At 27.5% G+C, this 21,761-nt stretch overlaps 5 protein-coding genes across 7 annotated transcripts; all 5 read right to left on the reverse strand.

Moving 5' to 3' along the window:
* Nucleotides 1–3,002: 3,002 nt before the first annotated feature.
* OCT59_008623 (uncharacterized protein) lies at nucleotides 3,003–6,353 on the reverse strand (the record flags this gene model as incomplete). 2 transcript variants are annotated; one of them, XM_066142628.1, is made up of 8 exons in its annotated part: nucleotides 3,003–3,510; nucleotides 3,599–3,809; nucleotides 3,888–4,262; nucleotides 4,339–4,603; nucleotides 4,690–4,709; nucleotides 4,896–5,587; nucleotides 5,674–5,796; nucleotides 5,869–6,353. In XM_066142628.1, 8 exons carry the CDS (start codon nucleotides 6,351–6,353, stop codon nucleotides 3,003–3,005), a joined length of 2,679 nt encoding a protein of 892 aa, XP_065999492.1. The 2 variants fall into 2 exon arrangements, with proteins under 2 accessions (XP_065999492.1, XP_065999493.1); XM_066142629.1 differs by lacking the exons at nucleotides 3,003–3,510; nucleotides 3,599–3,809; nucleotides 3,888–4,262; nucleotides 4,339–4,603 and having other exon boundaries at nucleotides 4,630–4,709.
* Nucleotides 6,354–9,009: 2,656 nt separating this feature from the next.
* On the reverse strand, nucleotides 9,010–11,727 carry OCT59_008624 (uncharacterized protein; the record flags this gene model as incomplete). Of its 2 annotated transcripts, XM_066142630.1 has the most annotated exons (14): nucleotides 9,010–9,072; nucleotides 9,160–9,306; nucleotides 9,392–9,418; nucleotides 9,499–9,830; nucleotides 9,906–9,912; nucleotides 10,043–10,091; nucleotides 10,162–10,215; nucleotides 10,339–10,444; nucleotides 10,672–10,682; nucleotides 10,759–10,819; nucleotides 10,918–11,014; nucleotides 11,077–11,083; nucleotides 11,480–11,568; nucleotides 11,632–11,727. In XM_066142630.1, the coding sequence occupies 14 exons, from the start codon at nucleotides 11,725–11,727 to the stop codon at nucleotides 9,010–9,012; spliced, it is 1,146 nt and encodes a 381-aa protein (XP_065999494.1). The 2 variants fall into 2 exon arrangements, with proteins under 2 accessions (XP_065999494.1, XP_065999495.1); XM_066142631.1 differs by lacking the exons at nucleotides 9,906–9,912; nucleotides 10,043–10,091; nucleotides 10,162–10,215; ... (5 more) ...; nucleotides 11,480–11,568; nucleotides 11,632–11,727 and adding an exon at nucleotides 9,913–9,958.
* Nucleotides 11,728–12,680: 953 nt separating this feature from the next.
* OCT59_008625 (uncharacterized protein) lies at nucleotides 12,681–13,448 on the reverse strand. Its single transcript, XM_066142632.1, has 2 exons — nucleotides 13,218–13,448; nucleotides 12,681–13,138 (listed from the first exon to the last, which is right to left on the reverse strand). Exons 1-2 carry the CDS (start codon nucleotides 13,310–13,312, stop codon nucleotides 13,027–13,029), a joined length of 207 nt encoding a protein of 68 aa, XP_065999496.1. The 5' UTR covers nucleotides 13,313–13,448; the 3' UTR covers nucleotides 12,681–13,026.
* An 838-nt stretch (nucleotides 13,449–14,286) lies between these two features.
* On the reverse strand, nucleotides 14,287–15,374 carry OCT59_008626 (uncharacterized protein; the record flags this gene model as incomplete). The annotated part of the gene is made up of 8 exons (XM_066142633.1): nucleotides 14,287–14,415; nucleotides 14,486–14,508; nucleotides 14,664–14,765; nucleotides 14,823–14,835; nucleotides 14,922–14,954; nucleotides 15,042–15,071; nucleotides 15,164–15,207; nucleotides 15,335–15,374. The coding sequence occupies 8 exons, from the start codon at nucleotides 15,372–15,374 to the stop codon at nucleotides 14,287–14,289; spliced, it is 414 nt and encodes a 137-aa protein (XP_065999497.1).
* Nucleotides 15,375–15,402: 28 nt separating this feature from the next.
* Nucleotides 15,403–17,312, reverse strand: OCT59_008627 (uncharacterized protein; the record flags this gene model as incomplete). The annotated part of the gene is made up of 7 exons (XM_066142634.1): nucleotides 15,403–15,515; nucleotides 15,771–15,897; nucleotides 15,969–16,036; nucleotides 16,153–16,284; nucleotides 16,829–16,888; nucleotides 16,976–17,214; nucleotides 17,281–17,312. 7 exons carry the CDS (start codon nucleotides 17,310–17,312, stop codon nucleotides 15,403–15,405), a joined length of 771 nt encoding a protein of 256 aa, XP_065999498.1.
* Nucleotides 17,313–21,761: the final 4,449 nt, after the last annotated feature.

Below are 21,761 nucleotides of genomic sequence, written 5' to 3' on the forward strand. Positions count from 1 at the left end.
CGTTATATTATTTATAGTTAAATACCATTGTATTTATTCATGATTAAATAATCTTAGATTGTTAAATTAGATTATTTTATTTATTGCATTATTCAATAACAAATGATACATTTTAAATCTTTACTAAATATATACTAATCTAATCAAATCTAACCTACAAGTGAAGATTCTATTAAAATATTAAATATAAAAAATCAAAGTTTCCCTGTTGCGAAACTTACATTTTGGTGTTTTCAGCATCAGAACTAAAAAAAGAAACGTTAATAAACGGTTTCTAATTAAAATGAAATAAATTAATTATAGTTTTGAAATTTGCGAAACTTACCAATTTCACATCCATAGCTCAACACTGGATAGAACCTAAAAAAAAATAATAAAGAACGTTAGAAACATTCCTTTTAAAAAGCAAAAAAAAATTATTTTAAAGTTTCGTAATGAAAATCATTACGAAACTTCACCAACCATATTTGTAATAGCAATCCAAGATCGAAGCCACCTACAAAAAAGAATAAAAAACGTTAATAAGATGTTTTTAGAAAAACTAAAAAGGATAGTTTCTTCAAAGCTTACCTGGCATTCCAACCCAAAATCGAAAGCCGAAGGGAATCTACAAAAATAAATAAGGACATGTAACGTTTCCTTAAAAAATATTAAAAAAAAAACACTGAAGTTTTGAAGTTTTAAAATGAAACTTCAAAATCTAATCATATAACTGGTCAGAAGGAATCCGAAGAGTACCTACAAAGAACAAAAGAAGAAACGTTAGTATAACGTTTCTCAAAGAAAAGAAATTTAAGCTTCGCAATGAAATGAAACTTTGCGAAACTAACCATTTGGACCGTTTCTCAGTTTTCAAACTGAAACAAACCTACAAAAAAAAAGAAATGAATAACATTTCTTATAAAAAATGAATAAAAAAAAAAGATACTCACCTTTCAAAGAACGGCCATCTATAAAATAAAAGTAACGAACGGTTAGTTAGTAAACTTCGTTAAAGAATAACTTAAAGTAATAATAATTAGCCTACCAAAATCCCAAGTCGAAAAAAATTAAACACACTAATCTCCTTTTCAAGACTGAAAGAAACGTCTAAAGAAAGAAGAAAAAATGAATGTTAACTTTTGTTAAAGAAATAAAGAAAGAAAAAATATCATCATATTGTCTTACCAAAATCCCCTTGTTGAAAAGCCGAAGTACCACCTAAAAAAGAAAAAGAAATGAACTTTTAGTAAAGTTCGTTAAAATAAAAAAAATTAATAAAAAAATTAGTGTCTTACCAAAATCCTGAGTCAAAAAGCCGAAGAGACTCACGCGTCCAAATAAATCCAGAAAATCGTCTAAAAAAAAAAGAAAAATTCCAAAGAAAAAAATGCCGAATTTCAACACATTTTTTGGCCTTCTAAACAGAAACGTGAATTTCCAAACGTCCGAAAGCCGAAATGAAGATAAAATCTATAAAAATAAAGGAAGATTAGTACTAAATGTGAAAAACAATAAGTTTAAAATCCAAAAAATTTACTTACATTTCTACAAGGGAACCGCTGAAATGAAAACGTAACAAAAAAAAATTTATAATTTTTTAAGAAAAGTGTTTAAATTAAAGGGAAAGTTGAAAGAGAAGAATGAAAGAGAGGAAGAGGGAGAGGGGAATAAACGGAACGAAAAAAGGGAAGGGAAAAACAAAGAAGAGCCCAAATGAAAAAATGGAAAAAAATGAAATGAAACAAAAGGTGAAAACGAAAGAAAAGAAAAGGAAAAGTATAAAAAAAGGATAAAGTGGTGCGAAAGAGAAACAGGTGAGAGGAGAAGGGAAATGGGAAAGGGCGTAAAAAATGTTTAGTTGAAAAAAAAGTTTAAAATCGTGTCGCGTCTTAGTAGTTTAACCAACGAAGATGTTGTATCACATGACATGATACACGTGATTGTTAAATAAAGAACTGTTACCTCTTTTCGTAACTTACTTTTAATATTTTTTTTTTTAATTATAAAATCCAACTAAATATTATCAATAAATTATCAATATTACAAATTATCAGAAATTAACTATGAGATTATCATCAATATTAAAAATTATCAATATATTAACTATGAGATTATTATCAATAATTATTACATCACAAATTATTGGTAAATTAACCTTATGATTTTTTCGGATAAAATATGTTATAGTTAAATATCATTATATATTCCTAGTTATTTATCGATATGTGTTAATTATCGATTTATTCGGTATAATAAAATGTGATAAATATCGATGAAGTGATGATTATCGATATTTTTCCTCTAAAAAAATTTCCTGATGTGGATCTAATGATCATGATCCTTTTCGAATTGACACACCACTTTAATTTATTCGTCACGGAGAAATAAACGATGATTATGAACGGTCATTATTTAATCACGATTTTTACATAACACTCATTCAACACATAACCTGGGCATTTTTAAAATATTGTAACCCACACTCGATTACGTTCAAGTTAGAATTTCAATTTCAAATTAAAATTTTCACAATTTCCGAAATGTGATCATATTCCAAACCAAATTTGGAGACATCTTGAACTTATGGCTCAAATTTACCAGATGGAAAATCGCAAATTAAATTCGGAGTTAGGCTACAACAGCATTTTGTTGACATTTGAGAAATTGATAGTCTGAGAAATTAATTCATCCAATAAACGATGCTCCAAAAAAAAAGTGTTTTTTTGAGAAACGAAAAAAAAAGAATACAATTCTTATGGCGCAGATGGCGCAGTCTAAAGTATTTTATTAGATTAATAATACTTAAAAAATTAAAATATTTACAATCTATTTACTAAAATAATGTTCATTATTACTCATATTCTATCATTATTATTCATATTCTATGAATTGACACTTCATACTTCTGATTTAATCTACTTTTAAAACCTGTAATAATAATAACCAGTGAAAGAGATTTTTGCTGTGTACAATCCCTATATTTTTTTCGTCTAATTAGAGGCAAGATCTTTTCCTCTGTTTTAATTCCCAAAATTCGACCTTATGGATCTTATGGATGCGGCGGATAAACGTCGATTTTTATTATATTCATTAATTTTATCACGTCGATGAATCCATCTTATCAACGCATGATATGATCTTAAAATTAATTTATTTAATATAATTAATCCACCAGATGCAATCGCAAGAGATGGAATAAGATCATATGTTATCACACTATTGTAATATAGCCCTTGGATAATGATTTGAGGTACATCTTCAATAAAGATGTTTATGATACTACCCCAAAGCATTATTTTTTTTGATCTTTGAGTCAAAGGAATCGAAAATATTTTAAGGCCAAATAAATCCGATGATAAAGTGTTTAATATTTGTATATCAATGGCTGAAAATAATGTGCACATTGATGATAATGGCAGAGACTCTTTAACCCATTTAGAGAACGAAGGATTTGTTGCCATTTCAGATACAAAAATATTTATGGCTAATAAAATATTTATTACAATAGGTAAAATAAAGAATATCATACTAAATAATAATAAATAAGAAAATTAGTAATCAATTAAATTAATCTTCAAAATAATATAAATAAAATAACATTAAATGAATTTCTTACGTTGGAATTTTTAAATGTGGTGTATTATTAACTTTTAATAATACAAATGCTAGATCCACAGCAAAATCTTGTATTATAAACCAGGTCTCAAATATTACAAAGTTTCTTGCCTCAGGATTTTTTAGACGAGCCAAAATATATAATATTATTAATACAATTGAACCTACTATAAATATTATAATCAATGAATGATATTCTTCAAAATAATTTCCTGTAAAGTAATAGAATTAAAATTTAATAAAATATTAATCAAATACAAATGTCAAAAATATTTAATGAACACACTTACGGGTCATGATAAAAGGTGCACTTTCATCAATTAAAGATGTATATTCATTAGATGAAAGTGCAGTAAACCTTTTTTGTTTGATCAAGGTTCTTAAAATTTCAAATATCATTTGAGAGTTTGGTTCAATTGCATGATCTTTAGCTTCATTTATTTTAAATGTTAATAATATTTTTTTTGGAGAAGTAGTGTCATATTTCCATATACCACTTGTCGATATCCTCTGTTCATTTACAGGAATTACTTTAGAAAATTCTTGAATCATACTCTTAAAAAATACTGAATGATTCATTTGAAGAAATTTTAAACTTCCTTCTTCATTTAATCTAAGTAATCCTGCAACTGAATTTGAATGTTGTACCAGCATATTAAGTGGTTCTAATAAATATAGTAACAGAATATTAATTTTTCTATTTGATCATTAAAAATTTTTTAAAAAATATGTATATATTACTTGTTGAAAACGTCCAAATATTCTTTTTGATAATTCCCATTAAAGGTTCATCTCTCTCTTGAGAGATGACAAAATTATTATCAACCAACACATAATAGGAGGAATTTGGTTGACTAAATGTACTTTCGAAAATTGGGATATGCACTGTATAGTTGTCACTTCCAACAGTACATAGTTTATGATCCCCCGAAAATGTTTGTCTTAATAGATCTGGTTTACTGGGATCATCACTTTGTTGAAATATTGAAACATTCGCAGTAGATAACTTTACTGGAATGGTATATTTGATTATTATTTCTTTAATCGAAGGATCAATAACTTCATTAATAGCTGGCCTTGTTTTTCAATTACAGGACAACCATATTCAGTACCTACAGATATTAAAAAGAAAATATTAAATAAATACATATATATATGCCCTATAAAAAATTTTTCAGAAAAATGACCCTGTATTTGAGTTTCTTTGGAATAAAAACTAGAAAAATGATCATTTATCAGAGTTTTTTTCAGAATTTTTTTATAGAAATGTAAAGAAAGAAAAGAAATTAAAAGCTTACTCCGATTATTTAATCTTGGTATAGATTTTAATAAAAACTCTAGTTTATTGTTACTCTGATTCTTTATTCCAACAATAGTATTATTTATATGAAATATATTAAAATGAAAGAATTCTGGCCCAAAAGATTCCCGTAATTGCATATAATTACCATTATTATCTAAAAGATAAAAATCCATTGTACTGTGAATATGTTCCATAAGAAATCCCCCATAATATAAAATTTCCAAATCAATGTCCGCATTATTTGTTGGATTAGAAATTTTATTTAATTGTTCTAAGGCCCCAGTTGATAAAAATCTCAACTGATAATAATTTATCTCAGTCCGGGATTTATTATTCTTCTTATTCATAACTGTATTATTTAATGCCATAGTACATACATATCCTTCGGCATTATAAGTTGTAGTACATGAATTAATTGTTATATTATTTAATCTTTCAGTGGTTTGGTAAACCAGATAAGGTATTGTGGGGGAATCTGCATCTTCTCTTAGGAAAGATACATATACTCTCCAGTATTGAAGATTTGGATCAGATCCTTTTGTTTCATCATATTTTAAAATGTACATAAAACCAAATCCTCCATCTACTAACAAAAAATTTAAACTATCTACTAAGGTATATGATAATATATTTGGTGCATGAAATTCACCATTTTTTTGTTTCACCACTTCTCCTGTTATAATATCTCTAAAATAAGATGAAAAAGTTAATCAACTAAACAATTAAATATTTTCAAAAAAAAACTAATTGTTACTATTCATAAAAATACTTACGGAAGGCTAAACCAACGCCATATTGCTATTCCTTCTTTATCTGGTTTTTCAATATTAATAAACCCTTTGTATGGTACAATGCTACGTCCAACAAATCCATCAGCATTTCCTAAATATATTTCACTAAAAAAAATATTATTATTAAATCACTATTATTAACTTTCATTAATGAGAATTTCCATCATTTAAACTTACTTTATAGACTCATTGCTGTAATTAATTATTATGCCATACTTTCCCTTAACACCATTGTTTGATTTAACATAAATTATCATTGCATAATTATTAGTTAAGGGTAAAATATCTATATTAATGGGACAAATTGCTTCTGCAGGAAGAGTGTAATTAAAATCCATATATTTTATTTTTCCTGCTTTATCCATAAATCGTAGATGTAAATAAGGTAGCATGCATGCTGGATGATCTTCATCTTCAAAGGCCATCCATATCATCAAAGAACCATCTAAACTAAAGGTGTAAGTATTATATAATTTTAACCCATTAATTGGTTCTTCATAAATAAATGAAATATCTTGGGTTGATGTACTGTTATCTTGGAGGGATGTAGTTTGAGATGATGAAATGTTTTGAGAAGAAGATAGTACGTTTTGAGATGAAGCAAAAAAGCAACAGATGGATAATAAACAGACAAAGGTGATCAACATCTTTGAATTGAACATTTTTACTAAGAGACTTGAAAAATGATAATGATAATTGATAAATTTTTTATTTGGTTTATTTGGGAGATAGACTTGAAAAATGATAATGATAATTGATAAATTTTTTACTTGAAAGATTACAGCAGAACAACAGAACATTTATATATATTTCCCATCATTATAATCTTGATTTATTTATTAACTATTAATAACTTTTCTTTTTATCAAACGTGTTTCAAAAAAAAAATTATAATCAAATGTGTTTCAAAAAAAAAGCATTTCTATTACTATACTACCAAATTTGTATTTCAAAAGCTGATCTGCGTTGCTTTATTAATGTGTAAAAAAAACGTGGTGATATGTAACACACACGGTCTTCATTTTTTTTATTTGCAAAGAATTTTTTTTACAGAAGCTTTCATTAGTATAATACATTAAATTTAACTATAAAAACTGTGAAAGTATATTATAAAAATTTGAATTAGTTCATTAATAGTTAGTAATTAGTAGTTAATTAGTAATTTAAATGGAAAAATTAACTTTGAAAGTAATTTGAAACCTAGTATTTGGTATTGCACATGTGTTTGGTATCAAAGGAGTTGTAAAACGTCCATTGCCTTGTACAAATAAATTTTGGAAGCAATTAAAGCATAAGCATGAACTTAAACATATAGTAATAAAATATTAAATTTTTTAATTTATTAAAATTTATCATAATTTTGGTGATAAAATTATGATATCACTGCTGGCAGAAAATTTTGACATTTTGGTGTATTACTCTATGATCATTGGATGCAAAATGGCGCAATAAATAAGCCAATTTGCTAACATTTTGACATATTATTTCTCATCTATTGTACCTGGAGATATGAAACCATTACCATTTGTGAGACAACTCTAATGAAGCAGAACAGTATTGCAAGGGAATGGAAGGATATTCATAAAAGTTTATGTCTTAATTTAGCGTAAAAACAATGGGAGCGAGGTAACACAGCATAAAAAATGGAACAATTTTAACACGAGACATTCCTATTGTTTAATTGTCATGATCACCGTTTAAACCGATCTATTTTAAGATAACAATCCGTACTACGGAGACATGACATGCTACACGTAACACGTTACAGTCGTTACATTCGTTACAATACACTTAAAAATACACTTAAACTTATACAGGGTAATATAAATATATAATAATAATTTACTTATCCCTGTTTTTCCGTGGTTTTTTATTCCATGTTATTTCCGTAAATGTATCATATTCACGGAGTTTATTAGCCTCAAACATGAAAATTATCCAAGTTACTTAAATTATTTTCTCATAAATGTATCATATTCACGGAGTTTTTTCAGGAATTACGTTTTACAAAGGTTAGTTTAATTAGTATTTCTATTTAACTTATAATTATGAATAATAGTTACTAATTATTCTATTACTATTAAAAATTAAAGTAATTATATTTTATTCTTATTACCTTATTATTACTGTCCAAAAGAATTTAATAACCAGTATTTAAAAAATTTATAAAATATTTATAGTATTAATAATAAAAATTGATAAATATATAGTATATATACTACAATTAGTACAATATGTAAATCCATCATCATCTACTATATACCGCACAATGAGGATAAAGAAAGAGAGAAAAATTATTCTCTTAACACTGTGACTTGAAATTGACTAAAATCAAGACGTAAGTTTAGTCAATCGTGCGTTCAAATTAGCAATATCTATAATTACTGCGGTTATCGAGCACTACAGATCAATCAGATCATGTACCTTACCATACTTTTTATAAAAACATAACGAATGATAAATGTTTTTCGACTTTATATTTAAAATCATTCGAGTATGACGTCTTGACACGTGCTTTGAATTTCATATGAGAAAGATATCGGCAAAATGCATAACCACGCCAAAGTAATAATGAAGTTATGTTTATTTACAGTAAAATTAACTTATCGATAATTTATTGAAAATTATCTCAATTATCTAAACATAACAACGGATTCTAATTAAAATATAAATAAAGTGAACTTTGACCAGATTACTAGTTAGTTAATGTAAATATTTGAGTTTATTAGTACGATATTGATGATAACTGAAACTTGCAAAGTAATTAATGTTCTTCAGATTTTTTGCATTATATCTTTATATAATTTACTAGGGTATGATATTAAGAGATGATACTGAACAATGATACCCTATAAAAAATGTTTGTCCGATAAATATTCGGAATGAGGTCAATTTTCCGCTATTATACAATATTTGATAAATGTCCAATAAATGTCAAATAAATGTTCGGAATGGGGTCGATTTTCCGAACAAAAAACCGAACAGTGTTTGGACAATATTTTTTTATAGGGATAACATTAAAATGATAGGATAAAAATTAAAACAAATAGATCTCTTAAGTAATTATTTAACAATCTGCTATTGATAAAAAGAATTATATTATATATGAATTTTTATTATATTTAATTTTTAATTTTTTAAATATCACATTTTTAATGAAAAGAATCCGATAGACAATATATACTAGTATATAAATTAAAAACTCTGGCTACGTGTTATATGCCATTGCCTCGAATTACTTCGAATTATCTAGCCCATCCTAGAAACCTTTCAAAAGCTGTATCTTCATTTTATATTTTTCTTGTCTTACTTTCCGTTTCAAAAATTAACATACGCCATAATTTCTTTCTTTACAAATAGCTCGGATTCCTCATCTAAAGTCTGTATATAAATCAAAGGATATAAAAAATCAATGATTTGGCTTATTAATTACTCTTTGATATTTAGTGCAAATAGTAGTCAACATACCATCATCATTCCTTTGGTTAAGTCTTCAGCTGACTTTTTATTACGTAAATGATCAATACCAAAAGAGACTAATTCATATTCTTGTACGCCGAGATATTCAACAATTCTTTTACTTACAAATGGCTGTAACTTTTTGCTAAGAATATTCTGTTGTGAAATTATTTATGTTAACAGTTAATAAAAAATTTTCTTTAAAAAAGGAAAAAAATTATGAACCACATATGAAACTTACCTCCTTTATCCGTTGGTATAGTCGCCACTAATTCTTTAACTAATTTTCTTTTTCCTTTCTTCGGTTTTGTTTTTATCGTCCTCATTATCACTATATTTCAAAGGAACTAAAATTCGACGTTTACGTTTTGACTTAATACCTTCTTCATCGTCAAATTCCTCATCTTCAGCTAGCGCCATTAATGCCGCACGACGTTTTGATGTAAGATTAAGAGTTAGTTTTGGTTTAACGCTATTATTTTGTGAAACACCATTTGTGGCAAGCGTTAAAATTTCTTTTTTATTGTTTAATTCTGCTTCCATAGCTTCTTCACGCTGCTTTCTTTCTTCCTCGAGTGTCTGTAATCGATGTTGCTCAAGCTCAATTTCTTGCTGTTCTCGCAACCTATCTGCCTCATCTATAGTCAATTCACGTGCTCTGAACTGACCACCAACGAGATCTACATAAATTATAAAAAAAGTTAAAATTCATAATTTCTCCGTTAAATTGATTACAAGATGAATGTGATATATACCTAGTACCTGTCTTTGTAATATTCTTCTTGACCGCTATCAGCTTCAATGTCATCGCCCCATTCCGCTAACTTCCTCGCCATTATTTCCCGATCTCGAATTTGTTTTTCTCTAGCATCTAAATCTCGTTCTGCTTCACGTCCACGATTGTTGCCATTGTTTCTTCTCTATGTTGCCATCTTCTTTCTCTAATATAAGATAATTATTATTAAAATCAGTATATACATCCAAAAACAAATTTTAAATAATTTAATATACCGATTTAAAAGCCATTTCCGTTTCAGTTTTTCTTTTAGCTTGTCTGCGTTGTTCCTATTCTTTATCGTCTAATAAGATTCGCGTCTTAATTCACTTGCAGGAACAAAATTTACTGGTTGATGATAATGTACATGATATTGCCGATCTCGATCTCTATCGGCTTTCTTTCTCTCTCACGCTCTCTCTCTATTTTCCCTTCCATGTGAACGTTCTCTTTCTTTTTCAGCTTTAGCTCTACGATTTGCTCGTTCTCCATCTTCTCTCTGACGCTCTCGTTCTCTTGCTGCAGCACGTTCTCGAAAGAATGTTATTTCTCGGTAAATAACGAAGATCCTTTTGATCTAGAGGAAGATCAGCCGGTAAATGTGTCATCATCCTTTTCTCCATGTTCTGTTTTTATTTCTGTAGCTGGTGATGTTCGATGAGCTAGTTTATTTTCATGCTGCAAATTTACAGATCTTTTCTATCCTGTGGCTTAGTCATGTCTTCAACAACGCATTTTTATCTAACTCTGTATCATGCTGAAAGATAATAATTGATATCAATTATGATAGCTAAAAAAAAAGAAAAAAATTATTTCTATAGTTTAATACAGACCTTCCTGGCCTTGAAGCCTCATATTGAGCAAGATATTTTCTTATATTTTCATCGGCTTTAACTTATAATATATGTGGATAAATGGTGTATATATAAATATATATAATTTAGATGAAGAATTAGGACCAAAAAATAATTTATCAAGAAGTGATTGCTTACTATTAACTTTTTTATCGTCACCCGAAACTTCACCACCAAGTACACGCAAAGCACGCAGTACACTATCAGCATCAGCATATTCCGCAAATTCAAAAACCTTTAAATCTCCGGATTGGTCAGTCTTTTACTCGTTTAACTCGTTTCCAAGATTTAATGTACCACAAGTCTTTGCAATCGCCAGATAATCAAATAAAAAAAAAATAATAATAAATTGTCAGCTAAAGTGTTTGATAAAATCACACCTGAAGATGTTCATGCGCCCAATAAGCGCATTAAAGCTTTCAAGACTAAGATAAATTCGAAAGCTATCTGGGAAAAAAGTTTTTAGCATCCAAAATAATATGCGTTTTAGGTCGTAAAAAGTTTTTTCTTAATGCACTTCAAAATATTTACGCCTTCGTTTAAAGCTCCAAGGTTTATAAGAATCCAATTTGATAATATAGTGTACATTAAAATCTTCATCCCTTCGATTGGAAAATCATCGACAACTTGACTTGTTGACAAGTATCGATATATAATAGCATTCATTTGCCTACCAAAAAATTAAATAATTGATCACTACCTTGAGAATTTTTTCCAATCATCAGTTACTCCCGGTGATATCCCTCCAATGAAAAGAGTTGTCAATTTTTGCCATTGGTGATATATCACCTAAAGGTATACCATAACCTGGTCTACTAGGAGCTATATAAGCTGTTCGTTGTGTGAGAGTACCAGAAGTATAGCTACCCCGCGAGGTTTGTCCATAGGTAAGAGGACCACTGGTGGAGTAAAAGGTGATCGTTCGTAAGGAGCTCGATATTGAGCCATGAAATAACAGCAAGTAAAATATTTAAATATAAATATAAATGAAGAAATGAACTCTACCGTAATGTTCTGAGCGGTTAATGTTTATATAGGATTTCTGTTGAGTAACGTAGTACCATAACTCCAATCACGTGATTAAATCCCAGTAAATAGTTTTTGTATAAATTTATACCAAACGGACTCATTGGAAATTACTATAATTTAAGTTCGAACGATTCAGACGAGACAAAAGATAATAACTGAATAAGAAAAAACGTAAAAAGAAGAAAGCGATTACAAGGGTGATATAGCATTCGGATTCAGATTAACAAAATTTTATACATAGAATATTAAATTATTAGTTCACAAAATATTAGTAAAATTTTATTAGAAAAATACTTTGTTAACTTTTACAAATAATCTTTACATTAAACTGGTTAGTTATAGAGTTATTCAATTTTTATAATTGCTTACCTCTATGTATTTCCATCCTTTGGGCCATGTTAATTACAATTACTGCCTACTCACCAATGGACTATCAAATGAGAAAAAAATATAAATAGTTATGATAATGATGAGTTTCAAAATATTTTTTTAAAGAAAATTATTTCTCAATTAATTTATTTTTTAATTCTTAACTATAGCTAACTTGGGTAAGACGAAAAGGAGCGAGTGGTGAGTGTTTTATCACTTGAGTAGGGTCTGATTGTTTATTTTTTATTTTGTTTAGGTTAATGAAAAGCTGGAACAATGCGAAGATAGGGAATACCTTTCCGTATCACTCAGATAATACACCTATATAACAGATACTAGCGATGTAATTCCACATAGAGTCAACTATGAACGGGTGTTAATCTGGGCAGATATTAGTCCGATTATTTAAAATTTACGCAAAACTACATACAAAATTTGGTATTACTAAATTTCGAATTGACGAAATCCTTATCCAGTTGCGGAAGACAAAAAATCACTTATTTGTGAATATAAAAGATACTTTGTAAAGCACATTTCTATTTAATTCTTTTAAAAAAGAAATTGGTACAATTTAGAAAACAATATCGAAGTTTTTCAAAAACTTATTTCTAAAAGAAAAGAAATGAAATTGAAAAGAATAAAATTGAAATTGAAGGGGAATGAGGTTAATAATTTAGGACTTTGACTTTATGACTAACTATATCAGATATATGTAAAATTTTTTTCTATATAAATATTCTATAATTTATATCAATTATTGATATCATGCTTTAAAATAATGCTAAATAAATGAGAATGAATAATGCTTGATAAAAAGTTTCTAATATACAAAATATGATGATGAATAAACTAGGGGTCGCCTATTCCACCTTTACTTCTGCCCTTTGTAGGTGCAAAATCAGTAACCTTGACTTTGCCGTCTTTTTCTTTCGATGGACTTTCGTCTTTTTGAGCATTTTTTCTTTAATGATTAAATTAATAAAATTAATAGATTTCTTTCGTTGATTTTTAAAAAGTATTAATATTGTATTTGTATTTACCTCTTAATTAATTGATCTAAATTCAAAGGAGAGGCTGTTACGATAGTAGCCATAAGTACAATCAAGAGAGCCAAGAAGATTTGACGCAAATTCATTTTTATAGCGTTTGGATCTTCTTGTGTTTGTATTTAGATATTTTTAATTTCTTATTTAAAAGAATTATTCTTTAAAAAATTTTTATTTGATTTCTGAATTAGTTGAAGTTGGAAATTCTTAACAAGTGAGAAAGCCATATATATATTTATTTTTTCAATATTATTAAATAGGCTGTATTCCCTTGAATGATCAACAAAAACGAAATTAATTTTTACAAACAATAAATTTGGTATTCTTTGTAGTTTATCTTTAAATAATTAGAAAAAACTTTCAAACATTTCTTTCCTTTAACTGAATATAAAGACGTAATTTAACAATTAATTTATTCGAGCTTTGTTCTTTATAAGAGTGATTGGTTGTGCTTGTTTAATAGTATTTTTTATCTTTTAAAAAGGAAAATAAAATAAAAAAATCGAATTTTTTTAAACAAATTATTTTGTCTTGCAGATGTGTAATTGGTTAAACTAAAAAAGGAAAATAAAGGAAAATAAAGGAAAATAAAGAAAATAAAGGAATTTTAGTCCTTGTTAAAGGTTTAATTTTGTGTAACGATAAATAATAATGCATTATTTATTTGATCCCCATATAATAAAAGGATTATCACCTGATCAATTTAATTAAAGTTTTATGTGTTTCAAATATTATGAATTCAAATCGCATCAGATAATTTATTTCGGAAATAATTCAAAGCGCGCGCAAAAAAAAAACAAAAATGTAAATATCATGATGCAAAAAAAAACTCCCAAATCATACAAAAAAGGTTTATAAAAATGGTTGAAAATTTTTTCCGTTAACAAAATTTTATTTTTTAAACCTCTTAAATGTCTATTTCCTTGTTTTTAAAGAAAGAAAGAAAACATAACAATAATGCAAGAAAAAAATCTTTATGTAATTTCTATAGTATCATCATCATCCTTTCTCAGATATTTAATAGCATTTGTAGGTTCTTCATGTATGTTTTATACTTTGTCTTTCAGAAAAAAGGTATTTTATAATATAGCGTATCAAATGTTCTTCCAATAAGATTAAATATTATTGAAACACTAAAGAAAAATTGGAATTGGATCATATATATAATACTATTCCGTTGTAAATACATGATCTACAAAATAATTAATTCATTAATATTATTAACAAAATTCGTCGAAAAAAAATAATTAAGGATTGCTTACTTTAATTATAAATTGTGGTACATCTTCAGTAAACCATATTTAACTACTATATACAGTAGGTGCGCGATGCAGTAATATGATGAAAAACAAAAAATTAACACACTACATGATTTAATTGTTATATTATTTAATTTTTCAGTGGTTTGGTAAACCAGATAAGGTATTGTGGAATCTGTACCTTCTCTTAGGAAAGATACATAAACTCTCCAGTATTGAAGATTTGGATCTGATCCTTTTGTTTCATCATATCTTAAAATATACATAAAACCAAACCCTCCATCTATTAATAAAAAATTTAAACTATCTACTATAATATATTTGGTGCATGAAATTCAACATTTTTCTAAAGTCTGTATATAAATCAAAGGATATAAAAAATCAATGATTTAGCTTGTTATTACTCTTTGATATTTAGTGCAAATAGTAATCAACATACCATCATCATTTCTTTGGTTAAGTCTTCAGCTGGCTTTTTATTACTACGTACATGATCAATAACAAAATGGACTAATTCATTTTCTTATACGACGAGATATTCAACAATTTTTTTACTTACAAATGGCTGTAACTTTTTGTTAAGAATATTCTGTTGTGAAATAATAATTATTATTTATCATGTTAATAAAAAAAGATTTTTTTAAAAAAGGAAGAAAATTTTGAACCACATGTGAAACTTACCTCATCTAATTCCTCCCATTTAACATTCCAATTCCAAAGTCCTCCTTTATCCGCCCGTTGGTGTAGTTGCCACCAATTCTTTAACTAATTTTCTTTTTCCTTTCTTCGGTTTTGTTTTTATCGTCCTCATTATCACTATATTTCAGAGTTTACGTTTTGATTCAATAATACCTTCTTCTTCATCAAATTCCTCATCTTCAGCTAGGGCCATTAATGCCGCGCGACGTTTTGATGCAAGATTAAGAGGTTAGTTTTGGTTTAACGCTATTATTTTGTGAAGCACCAATTGTGGCAAGCGTTAAAATTTCTTTTTCATTATTTAATCCTGCTTCCATAGTAGCTTCTCGAGTGTCTGTAATCGATGTTGCTCAAGCTCAATTTCTTGCTGTTCTCGCAACCTATATGCCTCATCTATAGCCAATTCACGTGCTCTGAACTGTTGTCGATGGAACCACCAACGAGATCCACATAAATAATAAAAAAAATTAAAATTCATAATTTCTCCGTTAAATTGATTGCAAGATGAATGTGATATATACTACCTCTGTCTTTGTGATATTCTTCTTGACCTCTACCAGCTTCAATGTCATCGTCCCATTCCGCTAACATTCAGTTCTCGCCATTATTTCCCAATCTCGAATTTGTTTTTCTCTAACATCTAGATCTCGTTCTGCTTCACGTTCACGATTTGTTGCCATTGTTTCTTCTCTATGATGTTGCCATCGTCTTTCTCTCTAATATAAGATAATTATTATTAAAATCAGTATATATAATCCAAAACAAAATTTTAAATAATTTAATATACCGATTTAAAAGCCATTTCCGTTTCAGTTTTTCTTTTAGCTTGTCTGCGTTGTTCCTCTTCTTTATCGTCTAAATATAAGATTCGCGTCTAGATTCTCTTGCAGGAATAAAATTTACTGGTTGATGATAATGTACATATTGCCGATCTCGATCTCTATCACGATCCCGCTCTCTTTCTCTCTCACGTTCTCTCTCTCTAATTACCCTTCCATGTGAACGTTTTCTTTCTTCTTCAGCTTTAGCTCTACGATTTGCTCGTTCTTCTTCTTCTCTCTGACGCTCTCGTTCTCTTGCTGCAGCACGTTCTCGAAAGTATGCTATTTCTCAATAAATAAGGTCCTTTTGATCTAGAGGAAAATCAGCCGGTAAATCTATGTCATCATCCTTTCCTCCATGTTCTGTTTTTATTTCTGTAGCTGGTGATGCTCGAAGAGCTAGTTTATTTTCATACTGAAGGTGACAGAACTCTTCTATCCTGTGACTTAGTAGTCATGTCTTCAACAACGATTATAACTGATAACAAGGCACTTTTATCTAACTTTGTATAGTAATTCTGAAAGACAATAATTTACATCAAATATGATAGCTAAAAAAAAAAAAATTATTTCTATAGTTTACTATAGACCACCGTTCTTGACCTTGAAGCCTCATATTGATCAAGATATTTTCTTGTATTTCATCGGCTTTAACCTATAATATATATGCGTGGATAAAATGGTATTTAGATGAAGAATTAGGATCAAAAAGTAATTTACCAAGAAATGATCGCTTGGGAAAAAAAGATTTTAGCATCCAAAATAATATATATGCGTAAGAAAATTATACAAAAGTTTTTTCTTGATCACATCTCCAAATATTTACGCCTTCTTTTAAAGCTCCAAGGTTCATTTGATAATATAGTGTTCAGTAAAATCTCCATCCCTTCGATTAGAAATCATCGTCAATTTGTTGACAAGTATCGATATATAGCATTCATTGCCCACCAAAAATTAAATAATTGATCACTACCTTGAGAATTTTTCCATGATATCCCACCAATGAAAAGAGTTGGCAATTTTTCTATTTCTGAACCTGGAGCTGCCATTGGTAATATACCATCCAAAGGTATACCATAACCTGGTCTAGGAGCCATATTGGCTGTACATGATTGTGTGGGAATAATACCAGAAGTATAGCCACCTCGCGAGGTTTGTCTATAGGTAAGAGGACCGCCTGGTGGAGTAAATCGTAAGAAACTCGATATTGAGCTATGAATAACAGTAAGTAAAATATTAGGTATAAATATAAATGAAGAAATCAGACGGGAACTCTACCATAATGTCCTGGTAGGGAAATAGGGATCCATTTTTCTGTTGAGTAACGTCAGTAGTACAAGTTTAATTAGTCCATATTATTAATAATCACGTGATTAAATATGACTTTTCAGTTTTCACGTTTGATGCTAACTTTTTTTTGTGTCCGTACACAACATAAATAAACATGGTTAGCACTGTTAGCACAGCATGAATAGAATAGTAATAAATAAAAACAAGAAATTGACTTATTAGCAGGGGAGCAGGGATCTGCCATTCGATTCATTCATTGTGTTATAAGATAATAAGAACCATCTAAAAGAGGAAACCAAATAGTAAAGCTTTATTCACTAGTAAATTATTATTTTAAAAAAAAAATTATTATTAAAAAAAAATCTATATAACTAAAAAAATTTGTCTGACGTTTGGATTTATAGTCTTCGTGTAAATAATTTGGAAATGTGTAACTTGAAATCCAATTAAAACCCGTGACAAACCTCTGTCTGATCTATTTATGGTCAAAAACTATTCGATCCGTGTGCATTCCCAATCAACTAATCCAATTTCAGTTAATAAAATTTTACCTTAATCGTCCTTTTTTTATGAAATTTCCCTTTTTTTAAACTGATTTCCTTTCTTTATCCTTTTTCTTCCCCCAAATTTTTTTATTATATTAAATATATTTACAAAATTATTATTTTTTTAAAAAAAAAATCAATATAACATATCAGATATAGGAAAATTGACCAACATTGATAGAAAGATGAGTAAGATTTTTTCAATTAAATTGAACGCTGGATAAATACTTTGATTTTCAAATTCATAAAAATCAATTAATTGCCGATCCGCCTAAAATCGGCACTGCGTTACTAATAAAATTCGGGGATAATAGCGATAATAAAAAAAAAGCATTTTTTGCATCTCACGCGCGAAATAAGTTTCAACCATTTTACAAGCAGAAATATCATAAATACAATATTTTCTTTCATTTTATGACAAGTCATATTTGCCAAAAAATTTTATAATTATATTTCTGTAACTGATTTTCTTCAACTTTCACTTGTTTTTAATAATAAAAATGTTTCAAAAAAGCTTTTAAAAACAACTTTAGAAGCTAAAAATTATAGGTTTTTAATGTAAATAATGCAATATAATAATATATTTTAAGGTATAAATCTGACGCGCGCGCATAGTAAACTCATTATTTTGCATATGAATGTATAACTTTTTTTTGCAAATTCGTTTTTTTCAAGTATTTTTTCAGTATATCATATGATTTTTTTTTATAGTCAATATGTCATCTATGGGATATCCTTTTTTGAAGTTTGTGTTCTAGCACAAAATCAGCAAATTTAACCCCGAATTTTATTAGTAACGCAGTGCCGATTTTAGGCAGATCTGCAATTAATTAATTATAAAATATGTAAAATGTCAATTTTTTTTGAAGAAATTGTTGATTTAATAATAGATTATTATAACCAAATCCATATCAATAACTATAAGATTTTTGAATAAAGATTTTAATTCAAATGGTTTAGTTAAATTAAGTACCAAAAGAATAATAATAAATGAAATGAATAGATTCTAATACATTTGATTATTCAAATATTTTTTTTTTAAGTTGGTTATAAGTTTAAGATTGACGTAATATAAAATAAGAAATAATTATAAAATTTATAATTAATTAAAAAAAATATTTGTAGTATTTTCATAATATTAAAGTTTTTTCAAAAATACTTCTAAAAATTAATCAAAAAAATGAGGGTGAATGAAAAAATAGGGAGATAAAAGGGAATAAGGGAGAAACAAAATGGAGCAAAGGGAGAGTGAAAGAAACAAAAGGAACGAAAAAAATCAAGTGGGAATGAAAAAAAATGAAAAAAATGGAGGGACGAAATGGAATAAAAAAAATGAAAGGAACAAAGGGTAGTATAAAAAGAAGTAGAAATGGAAAAAAAATGAAAATGACAGAGGATAGTGTAAAGGAATGAAAAAGTTGAAACGGGAATGGAATAAAAATGAAAGGAACGAAGGGTAGTGTAAAGGAATGAAAAGACGAAGAAACAAAGAGGAAATAAAAATGACAGAAAAAATGAAGGAAGGGAAGAATAAAAAGAGCAAAAGAAATAAAGAAACAAAAAGAAAACAAAAAAATGGAGAAGGGATGGAAATGAGATAAACAGGGGGATCAAGTAAAAACCAAACTCATAAAATTAAAAGAAGAAATAAAGTTAGTACATCAGGAAATTATATAGTGCGAAAAGTTGCGCAAGTTTACACATCATAATATTTCGTAAGCTTCCAGACCCGCCGCAAGTTTGCGTAAGCGTAATATTTCGTAACTTTTTAAAATATTTCGAAATATTACGATATGCAAAGCTTCGTAATTTTACGATTTGTAATATTCCGTAATTTTGCGGTTCGCAATATTTTGTAATTTTACATAATATTTCGTAAGTTTTCAGACCCGCCGCAAGTTTGCGTAAGCGTAATATTTTGTAACTTTTTAAAATATTTCGAAATATTACTGTATGCAAGGCTTCGTAATTTTACGATTCGTAATATTCCGTAATTTTACTGCGTAATACTTCGCAACTTTTTAAAATATTTCGAAATTCTATGATGCGTAATGTTCCATAATTTGACGATTCGTAATATTCTGTGATTTTACACAACTTAATATTTCGTAATATTTCAAAATATTTCGATAAATAATACTTCATTTTCTGTACTATAAGTTTATATAATGTATGTTTTATTAGATATAATCATAAAAAATTACAAGTATTTATTAATATATACAGAATACATAAAAGTAAAAAAGAGAAAGAGTAGAGTAACAATATTATTAGACGTAAAAAGAAGAGAAACAGCTATAGTAACGTTAGTATTAGATATAAAGATAAAAGAAATATTGTTATTATTGTTAGTATTAAGGTAAAAAGAGTTAAAGAAACAGTAAAAGGAGTAAAAGAAACATGGATATTATCGTTAGTATTAAAGTACAAGTAAAAAGAAATAAAGGAAACGTAGATAGTATTGTTAGTATTACGACATAAAGTAACAAAGAGGTAAAAAAAAACGCGTTAATATTAAAATAATTAGTATTAATAAATAAATATTTCTATACCTGCAAAGTAATTGAACAAAAGAATAAAGAAATAAAGAGAAAGGAAAAAATAAACATGTTGTTAGTATTGTTAGTATCGTTAGTATTAAAGTACAAGTAAAAAGGAATAAAGGAAACATGGATATTATTGTTAGTATTACGATACAAAATAACAAAGAGGTAAAAAAAAATGAAAATAATTAGTATTAATAAACAAATATTTCTATACCTGCAAAGCAATAAATTATGAAATATATGTAAATATATTGTATATAATTAAAGAAATAATAGAAAGAAGAGACAAAAAAATTAAAAATATTGAACAAAAGAATAAAGAAATAAGAAACAAAAATAAATAAGACAAAAACGCGTGCATGATTAAATGATTAAATGATTAAATCACATGCAAGGATCAGCCTAATTTTGATTGGCCAGAAATCATGTACATCGTATAGCGGGTGTGACATAAATAAATCGTGACTGAAATTTGTGTTCAATTTGTGTTCAATTTGTGTTGATAATTCTGGTAAAAAATTTGTTAATTTTGGCCAAATTTCGTTAAATTTGTTAAATTTGTGTTGAGTTTGTGTTGAATTTGTGTTGCGTAATTTTTTATTTATCACAAGGGGATGATATTTAGTAATTGCATGTACGACGTACAAGATTTTTTTTATGATTTTTTTAAGAAATGTACGCAAAATATTTAATCAGAATATAATTGTTTTATTTTTAAATATGATATATTGATGATTTTTTTTTAAAAATTCAATAGAATGTGCTAATAATAAATTGTTTTATTTTTAAATATAATATATTGATATTTATATTTAAATAACCAAAACATGTACATGATTTTTAATTATTTTTAATTGAAATCAAACTAAGATTTTTTTTTTTAAAAAAAAAATTAAAATAAATTAATTCGTGATCCGTGTAACAATCGGAGAAATTTATTAGGGAATTTTATGTAGATCATTAGTCGATCAATAAAATTGCATTTTTTATATTATTAAAAAAATCGTTTGACACATGATCACATAACAATTTTACTAGTTAATTATGGTAATCATAACCCATATTTTCACACTATATCAAAGATTATTTTTTTCTGATAATTTTTCGCAACTTTACTTTGAGAGGAAGGCGGATTCTGGGCTATTTTGAGCCTTCATTTTCAACAATGTAGAATTTCGGTTTCGTGTTTTTTTCAAAATTTTCTTTATATATTTATTATAAAGCTATTTTTATTTCGTTATTTCACGTTATTCCACGTTATATTTGCCAAAATTATTTATTTATTGACAGACATTTCTGCCATTTTTATATATATTTATTATAAAACTATTTTTATTTCATTATTTCACGTTATTTCACGTTATATTTGCTAAACTAT

Source organism: Rhizophagus irregularis, chromosome 16 (assembly GCF_026210795.1).
Source record: "Rhizophagus irregularis chromosome 16, complete sequence".
Lineage (NCBI taxonomy): Eukaryota > Fungi > Glomeromycota > Glomeromycetes > Glomerales > Glomeraceae > Rhizophagus > Rhizophagus irregularis.